Below are 10,120 nucleotides of genomic sequence, written 5' to 3' on the forward strand. Positions count from 1 at the left end.
ACTAAATTGCCTACTGCATTCAGGGATATGATGGTTAGGTGCATTAGTCATGCAAAATGTAGAGCAATAGAGGAATAGGTCTGGGGTGGGATACTCTTTGGAGGGTTGATGTGGAGTTGCTGGGCCAAATGGCCTGTTTCCACACTGTTGGGATTCTGTGATTGCAATGAACAATCACTTGAGAAAAAAAAAGCTATGAAGGCAATTAATGAGACTAAAATGTTAACAAGTCTGCTGAATCTAACGACCTGAATCCTAGGATTTTAAACCAGGTGGCTGCAGAGATAGTGATTGTATTGTAACATCACTGCTCAAGAAGGGGGAACAATTTTATAAATTTTCCAAATGACCACAACAATGGTGGAAATAGCAGCAATATCAAATGAGACGATCATGTCCAGCCAACATCTCATTGGGATAAACAGGAACCATGAAAAGATTTGTAGACAAAACTGTGTGTGTGTGCGTGCGTGCGCGAAAAGGAGGATGCAGTTGCCATCAGATCCCAAACAAGAGAACAGTTCAAGCTTAACCGATGAGCATGTCCAAGGGGTGATCAAGATGGTCACCAGAAAAATAAAGAGATTGCATTAGCCCATAGTTAGTTGAGGAAGAGGACCCATTCTTAGGGGGTCAGGAATGTGAAGTGTTCATAGATGTAGATGCCTTTGACTCAAATCATAAACATGCCCAGCCAGTAAATGTCAGAGTTAGGATTCAAACTATTGTTGAGTATTATCCCCAACTCCACCATGAAGGGAGGACTCACCTTCCTACAACTGAAAGGGTGCAGGGGTGGAATGAGTAACAGGAAAAGGCATACATAGCTTAAACCAGTGTTCTGTAGAAGGGTCACTGGACCAGAAATGTTATCTCTGCTTTCTCTCCACAGATGCTGTTAGGCCTGCTGAGTTCTTCTGCTTTTGTTACTGGTCAGTGGTCAGCCCTGCAGATATGGACACATTTTTATTGCAAGAAAAATGATAATATAAAAAGGGTACTTTTACAATACGGTCCTGATGCAACGACCACTCCACTAAGAGATCCACAACAGCCATAGGCAGGGCCATACTGGATTGTTCGGCCCAGGCAGTTCAGGGAGGTGAGACAATCATGATAGCTGTGGAAAGTCATCCTATTTACCGGTCAAAATATGGAGCTTTAACATGGGCAAATTGACCAATTTCAGATGGCCTTCTGTATGTTGTTCTGAGCCCCAAAGACCAATCCACACAAATCGTACAGGATGTGGGAATCACCTCCCCGGAAAGAATGTTATCAGATGGACAGATCCATCACTGTAAAATATTAGTTGAAGACAAGAAAGGCTGCAGTGCAAAAGACAGTCCCTTAGCAGCCGAAGCACAAGATTCATTTACTCATGTACGAGAAGCTACATAGGTGGGAAGCTCAAGACTGGTTGGGCTGCATTAAATGAAATGGAGAAACTGAAATAAGGAACTTTATAGGGGTTGTGGGGGCAGGGAGGAACACTGCTCAGGCAGCAAACCTGAACTGGTGTGATGATAAACAAAATCATATTTATACAGGTAGTCAGTGTACAGTCAGGATTGTGCGAGACAACATCAGCAAGGATATATAATCACATCAAACATGAAAAGACAATCCATCACAGGAGGAGATAGCAAACCTACCACAAGGTGCCAGTCATAAAAGGTAAAGGCCCATCCTAGAACAACCAGCCCCCACCACAGAGAGGAAAGCAGTGAGCAGATTGACAGGAAAAGATGCCGCCAAATTCTGGATACAGATTTGGACATTGAAGCTGATCGTGCTAGGTAAAGGTCAGTATTGAAAGCGTGCATGAGAAAACATCCCAGGAAGAACTGGATCAGGGAAACCATTCTACAGGGGAATTACTGAAAAAAAATGTCACTTAGTTGGAATACAGGACTCATAATACTTGCCTCCTGGAGTTCAGGCACACTAGACCGAATAGACAAATATTATAAACCACCGTAACAAATCCATTGAACATACGAGAGAGGATGACAGGTGCTTTCTCTCGAATATTAACGCAATAAGAGCAACTCTAAACTTGATTATGGGACTAATACTGTTTTAACCAATGACTTAAAGGCTTATTGGCTTCCAAAGGGAACTGCGGTGGGAAACGGAACTATTGGGGAAGAGAGTTAGATGGCACAGGTGACATTATCTGAATAGTTAAAAAGGAAATAGAGGTCAGGGATAAGTTCCTCCTCCAAACAAATACATAAGCCCTAGGCACCCACAGTGCACAACAATAAAAGAACTTGCATGTGTTCTGGACAATACATGTAAATAACTAAAAAGGAGGGAGGGGAGAATGGATAAACAAACAAATGTATGGATCCTTGACAGAATTACTACCAGTAGTTATCATACTATTCAAGTTATCAGGAAGTAGAAATGATCCAATAGGTAACATTATCCGATCTAGTGTTGCATTCTGCTTGCAGAATCTTGAAATCTTCCACTCCCAGACACCATCCAACCCACGATTGGGGGGGGGGGGGCTGACTCACAGACACTTGCTGTGAACAAGAGTCATGTGTCATTCCTGTTACGCTAAAGGTCAACCTAGAAAGTTGGACATGGTTGAAGCATACAGGACCAGGTCAGGCCTGGGACAATTCTGATGCAGCTTCAGGGAGAGATTGAAGTTTTGAAGTTAGACAGTTTGCTAATAGTATAAAAGGCAGTTCAAGAGGAATGAAGTAATTGGACCAGCTACTTATGCACTGTTTATGTCAACTTCAAGGTTTGTAATCAGCTTTGAATACTTGATATTAGGATATTCTTTCCTGAACATCTAAGGCCGTAAATAGTTAGCAATTTCACAAATGACTAGGTAGTTGTTTTTTCAATCTTTTAAATAGGCTACAATTTCAATTCAATCTACCCCATGATTTTTGTCTTCATCTCTTCTCTTAAGCTTTCATAAAATGCTAAACAGTGAAGAGTGAGATCCCAGTCAATCCCCAGGGGTGGGCGGAGGGGGTGGGGGTGCGCTTCGACCTTTAATTTAAAATTTTACTCAGAAGGTGGTTTATGTGGAATGAATGCAAGTCATTTTGAATCAGTTGGCAGATTTTTAATCGTCATCCATAAAATCGAGTTCACACACACCCCCATCCCACTTCAGTGCTGAGAAACTGTGTTGCTCAAGCTATCAGATTTGCCTCCAAAATAATTTTCATGGCACACCCATACCTTTACTAATGGCTGCACCAGACATTACTTTATTGTCAGAGGTATGCAGAGTAGACAAACTTGACATCACTCTGCAGTTTGAGGACAACACTCCAACTAATACTCTCTCATTTGACCTCAGTAACCTAACCACACAATCAGCAAGCATTTTGTCCCACTAGTGCTACTTAAAGGAATCAACTGCTGCTGATTGAGTTCTGCTCCTGAGGTATTTTAATGATTTCCAGAATTTTCTAAATGCTGTTCAACAAAAGATAGAAAACTATGAAGCACCTGAAGAAATTTGCTCTGCCTTCAAGGATTCAGCACAGACCACTTGCTCCCAGACGTGGCTGCAGTAACTTGTAACCCCCTTGACCTGGTTGTGGAAACAATACTTAAAATTTACCAAATGCTGGACTGAATTTTTGTAATAATTGTAAACATGGTCTATCATTTTTCAAATTCTCATTTGATTTTAAGTACCCAAGACTTTCATAGATCAAACTTATTTTAAAGAGGACCAACCGTGACCTAAAATGGTTGCTATGATCATCTGACCAGATTAAGCCAAACTCATGAAACCTTCATTTTCTCAGTATGAGCTAAATTTAACATTTATATAACAACACAATGAAACGCAGATAGAGAATGACTGGCTGTTACACATCAGGATGGAAGTCACCTGCTGATCATCCAGGTTAAAAACAAACAAATAACATCAAACACCAGAATCCACAAACCAACTGTGGTTCAAGCAATAGTTTTGGAACAAAGCAGAGATTGAGAAAGCAATATCGTTTAAAATCTAAACACCTCAAGGACACCAAAAATTTTTAACTGCAACTGCCTCTACCATTCCTATCTGTACTAGACAATCCCCACCTGACCCCTTTCTACCATAAGATACAGAAGATGAATTAGGTCATTTAGCCTATCGAGTCTGATCTGTCATTCAATCAAGGCTGATGTGTTTCTCAACCCTATTCTCCTGCATTCTCCCTATAACCTTTGATCCCCTTACAACTTGATACCCATGTGTGTGCTTGATGCTGCATTTTCATCGTTTTCTCAGGGTGGGAGGTAACCCTGTCACTTAAGAAATCCTTCAACATTGCTTCCTTCATTTTGATCTAGATGGCTATATTTCAATTAAAATAAAATTATGTGCAAAAAATGGAATACATAACATTCCCTATGACCGACCGAAAGCCTGACCTGATTGTAACATGAGTAGCAGGTAATTCATACAATCAAAAAAGGAATAATTAATAGATTTTGATGATTGAGCTGAAATGCAAGTGTCATGTTTATATGTAATGCAAGCATAGAGCTCATACAGACATCAGGATGTATTCATCGCACTGAATAAATTGCCACCTCTGGTGATAAGCGTCGATTCGTTGTAATTACTCAAATAGAAATGGTGAGATATTGGCTTTGCACACGATGGTCATAGACCTTCTGAACTCACTTTAATGGCGGAGGCTAAGCAGGGTATGACATGGAGGAGGACAGAGAAAGCAATGCGGAATCTTCCAGGTTCTCTCTTCCTGAATTGCTAAGAAGAGCAATGTTTGTCCCACACAGGTGGTTACAACACTGCAAATGGACACAAACTTAGTAATGAAGTCTCCCCTATTTGGAACAGACATGAGAAATCAGACAACCTTATTTTTCAATACATACTTTCTTCCCCTATACTTCCACTTCTGAAAAAGAACAATCCTATTTTCTATAAATTTTTTCAAACAAACCCATATAGCTATAAGCATTTCAATGTCATGATTTCTGACTTCAGATGAGACAGACAACAGAAACAAATGTAGAAGTGTAGAATTTTACTATAACTTAAATCACTAGACATATTCCACTTCACATCAAAATTCCTTCTTTTAAAAGAAGGATGACACCAAGGTTAAATACCAACAGACACACCAACAAATAGGCCTTCTGTCACAGTAACATTAAAGTAAGCTCGGCCTTACTTTAATGCTTAATTTTATTATTAACACAGTCTACTCATTTCAGTGCTAATTTAGTCAATAACATTTATTTTTAAGAAAATTCAGAGAGAAAAAGTCCAGGTGTAGAAAAGAACTCACTTGCAGTCTGGAGCCCAGAACTGACAGTCAGCATTTAAATCAAAATACCTATTCAATCTAAGGATCAGATGAAATGCTTTGTACAACTAACAGCAGAATATTGACATTATAACAACTCAAAATACACTTTACTATCATGCAACATTTCATAAGAATATTTATGGGAAAAAAAGTCACCCTTACACTCATTGAAACATGTTTCCTTTTCACACAAACTATTTTTGCAGTTATATCATAGTTTACAAAAAGTCTATGGCTAAATTGAGGAGCACCAAATTATAATACACTTACAGGTCAAGCTCATGAAAAGTGGAGCTCTGTGCATGAAGGCTCAAGAAGATCCCTGATAAACTAACATCTACGTAATCAGTTTTTGTGCAAACTTAAGTTTAGCTCAGAATTTTAAGTGTTAATATCATAGTTATTTACATTTTTCAATGCAAATACCATATTGAATGTTTTTGATAAATTTAAACAATGAAAAAGTTTCTAGATGTTTTTAAACTCCTAACAAACGGCATCACGTCATGATTGTATGAATCATTTCTCAACATGCTTGTATGACATGCAAGTTCTCTGAAGAGAGAGTGTTTAAGGGACTGCCTGGATTTCACATCTGTATTTGTATTTTGTTTCAGGGACCTTTGCATTATCAATTAGTGAGGCAAATATTTACAAATACTAAATCAGTCAGCCTGAAATGGAATAATGATTCACATTGAAATAAATGCCATTAACTTTCATCCTTTGTTCTACTATTTTTCTAGTCAACCTATTCAAAGATTTTGTTATAACACAACTCTGGAGCAGATGGGACTTGAACCCAGGCACTCTGGTCCAGGGGTAGTGACACTATCATTGTACCATGAGAGACACTCCGTTGTTCAATAGAGACTTTTCAAACATATCTTTCCAAATGTAAATCACACTGATAAACATGTTTGTATCTTATACATTAAGATGTCTTTGTAAATGTATAAACTTACATTAGGTCACTGAATAAATTTGCTTCAACAGACACCATAATACAAGGTGCTTTTCTTTAATTCTGGTGTAACTGATATTAGAGATGAAGTTAGAAATGACATATAGTTACCAGGATTAAGACAGAATGATATAAAGCCAGTTTTATAGTGTTCATGTCTTGTCTCAAAGAAGTACGACCACAATGGCAAGATTTAAAATCGCACAACTACTTTTGATGTCCCTTTCCCACAAAAATCCAAAACAGTAGCACACTGCTAATAAAAGCCAGTAGACCACCTTCTGCTAGGCAGCATCAGGATATGGCTGAAAAATATCACCAGCATTTTTAAAAAAAATACAACTTTAATGGATTCAAGATCTGAAAACTTCCATAATCAAAATTTAATTCGAAGTTTTCCTTGTGTAATATAACTAGACTTGTAGAATTAAATAGGCCTCAGTTAAGAGCAATGGGAACCCATTAACTTGCTTCAGTTTTTGTAGTACAAGAGGTAGGATAACAAAATGACTTTGAAAAAAAGCCAGTGATCCAACTTCAGATGAGGCAATATTATGAATATTAGGCAAGGTCAAAGCCAAAAATTGACATTCAATGTCAAATGTTCTGCCCAGAAAGGCTACCAGTGCAGACTGCTCAGTTGAAAAAACTACTGGGTCGTTGGTGTTTGCAAAGAGAGCCACAGTCAAAAACCCACTATTTTCAGCAAAGAAGGGAATAAAACACGAATGCTGAGTGTTGAAAATATTTCTCAGCATAAATTCTATTATAGTAAGCTTGAAAACATAACTCAGGAAACATTTTCAACAAACCATGCAAATTGCCAAGTTTAGTCTTTTCACTTTTGCCACATACACTAAACTCATTTTCAGCCTTTAGCATATAGCCTCCACTGTGAACTTCTACTGGGGCGGTCACTCTAATCCCAACATTTTTGCATCCTTTTTGTATTCTTTCATAAAAAATTGCTCTTTTTAAAAGATGGAACATGCTTCATTAGCCAACTGTATTTTAATAACAATCCCTATGAAAAAGCTCAATTCCCAATATTAAAAATGACAAATGCACTCTGGACAAAATCATGGAGATCAAAATTTCAAAATGACTCCTGTCCAAAAGAGATCAAAGGAAATGGAAAGATGTTACAGAATGACAGTTTCTCTATTGGAATTGTAAAAAAGAGTAAGAAAGGGAAACATGGCCTTGACAAACAATTTAAAAACTAACAAAAAGTCACTTCTTCCTCAATGCAAGAATCTTAGTCATACTCTGCACCTATCATCTGGTCTTACTGCAATCAGTGAAATTTATTATTTTGTTTACTTGGTTCCAAACAAGTTCATATTAAATAGAGGACACATACAAATAATAAACAAAAAACACTTGAGGTTGGCCTTGATGAATTAACAACATTTGTATCAAATCGCTCCTAGTTGTTAAACACACCCTTCTAAAATAAACTGGGACCTGATGGGAACATAGGCTGTTCCTATTCCCACAACGAAAAATGAACGATTTACAAACCTATTAAGTCAGTTTGCATTCACGAAAAATCACGAAGTCTCATTTTGTCTCATTAAATCAAGGTGGTTCTAACGTTTATTTCAGTCATCTCAAGCTTGTACAACTAAAATATTTAGACTTTTGTCAGGTTGAAAGGTCCTTCTCAGAGTACATTTGTAATAGTACAATCATCCATGTTGTGACTGACCGCACTACTATGGCACGTGAGAACTGTAGAATGGGGCAACAGCTTACTGAAGGAAATAACTACTATCTGGAAATTTCTCTGCTCAGTTAACAGACGAATGGGTTTTAAGCAGCATTTTAAGGGTTTGTGAATGACTCTGCACCACTGCATTGCCGACTGAAAGCAACATTTTGAGGCGTCAATCGTCTCCTGAGAGTTGGGAAATTCAATGTGATTCAAATGTTTCCAGTAACAAGAACTTGCGTAAACCAAGATTGCTTGGTAACAAGTAGATACAGTATGCAGAAATACATCCACAACCTCAGCTACAAATCTTCTCAAAACTCGCTTAACATCCACAACTGTATAAACACCCAAACTCTCAGGGGGAGGGGTGGGAACGGAATTGTGGGGACAATTAGAGATAAATGTATTTTTAAAAGAAAACAATATGCACATATTTATGAAGCCCGTCCATCGGCAACACACACAACTGTTTCTTGGGGCGTCTTTTCGATTCCGTGACCAAACCAAGTAGCACTTCCGCCCTGGTATCGCAATAGATAAAGCTTTCTTTTTGAACACATTGCACGTTTCGAGAGACACCAAGCGATTTTCGGTAGAGCCTCCGGAGTTTCCTTTCTCCATCTCAATCAGATCCAAGCTCCCTCCCGGCTGGGCCTGAGAATGTGACAGTCAGCTGAAAATGTAACAGCAAAGCAGCTCTCTCCCACCCCCTCCGGGAACACCATCCCCTCAGAGCCCCCACAATACAAAACCATCAGAGAGAGGGGGGAGGAAAAAAACATTCAAAACGGACACTTACCCAATCCAGGCGCTACATAGATGAAGTACAGGAATGAAGATGACAAGCAGAAGAGAAATAACAAAGCAAACACTGAGCGGTTCGGGATGCGTAAAATTCTCATATTACGCTTTAAAATAAATATATGACAATTGCAGACCCCCGTTAGTTCAGAGAAAGAAGACAGACACCCTCTTGTTGTGAAAAGGTTGGGGGGGGGAAGTGAAAAATCAAAGAATTTTCTTCAGGGGAGAGTGTCCGCGGTGGAATAGCGGCGTAAAAAAGGAGGTTGCACTCCGCATTCATGAATAAGAAGGAATCCGCCTTTAAACCGAAGGGAATGCAGATCTTGCACTAGCTTTTTTTTTTGGCAACTTCCGGCTGGGGGAACCGGGACCGCCCTCTCTTGCTGGTGAAAGGAAAAGGAAGATTTTTTACTTTCATACAAGAATGTATTTCCTGTTCGGGAACAATACTGCTGGTTTTAAACACATCGATATTCCTTTAATCCCTTTAACCCTCGCATCTCCCTCGGTGAAACTGCAGCCTCTGTTTTTGACATAGTGTGCCCATTCAAGGTTAAAGGCTCACCATCGCCCTCCCTCATTCATTGGCAAGGAGGAAAGTGCATCGCCAGCATTTTCTTTAATAACATGCACATGTCAGATTTTTGTTTTCGGTCGGGTTTTATTTCACACGATATTCCGAAACAAAGTAGGTCGTCATTCCCTGATCTCAGTGGGTTTCCCCAAGGGGTTGGTTGTGTAGTGTTCTCATCCCTGCCCCAGCCCCGAGGCGTGGGTGTGGTCTTTCTGGCTGCCTGCGCCAGGACCATCGAGAATGACGCGTTCCGCTCCCTTAAAAAGTGATTCAGACTGAACACAAAATGTGGCTTTAATCTTCCGTACGTCATACTCCAATGGGGTTAACATAGGAGTAGTTTGCCAACGAAAATCTTTTATATTAGAACGCCACCCACTTGGTAAACCTTCCTCGAGTGTGTCCTCTATTGTTATTTCACTTGGTTCATTCTTAATTTATTTTAAAAATACATTGCCAATGTATTTTTACTTGCTGGTCGACAGAAAGCACAGATGAAAGCACCAGAACGTGTAGGAGTGGGCTCCACCTCTACCAATCACAACGGTCTCCCCTTCACTCAAAATAAATTTTGGTTCAGTGCCAGTACACTAATGTAAGGACAGGAAAGGCAACAACAGGGGGAAGAAAAGGCAGCAACTTGCTAAGATGCTGAGGGGAAGTATATTAAAGGCTTAGTATGCTGTATATTTCAATCGTAAATCAACACATGCAATGAGATACCCAAGCATACCCCAACT

At 39.3% G+C, this 10,120-nt stretch overlaps 1 protein-coding gene across 3 annotated transcripts in view; it reads right to left on the bottom strand.

Moving 5' to 3' along the window:
• Window positions 1–9,471, bottom strand: part of LOC122560075 (beta-1,4-galactosyltransferase 5-like) — a 113,092-nt gene extending 103,621 nt beyond the window's left edge. Inside the window, exons 1-2 of one of the 3 annotated variants that reach the window (XM_087994925.1) lie at window positions 8,802–9,471; window positions 8,467–8,656 (exon numbers count right to left, since the gene is read on the bottom strand). In XM_087994925.1, the coding sequence (XP_087851051.1) occupies window positions 8,467–8,623 (157 nt within the window). In that variant the 5' untranslated portion in view covers window positions 8,624–8,656; window positions 8,802–9,471. The remainder of the gene's footprint in view (window positions 1–8,466; window positions 8,657–8,801) is intronic. The other 2 variants (XM_087994924.1, XM_043710287.2) reach the window with 2 other exon arrangements.
• Between the last annotated feature and the right edge of the window lie 649 nt (window positions 9,472–10,120).

Source organism: Chiloscyllium plagiosum, unplaced genomic scaffold, assembly GCF_037043375.1.
Source record: "Chiloscyllium plagiosum isolate Xiang-an unplaced genomic scaffold, Cpla_swu_hap1 HiC_scaffold_15, whole genome shotgun sequence".
In the NCBI taxonomy this organism is placed as follows: domain Eukaryota; kingdom Metazoa; phylum Chordata; class Chondrichthyes; order Orectolobiformes; family Hemiscylliidae; genus Chiloscyllium; species Chiloscyllium plagiosum.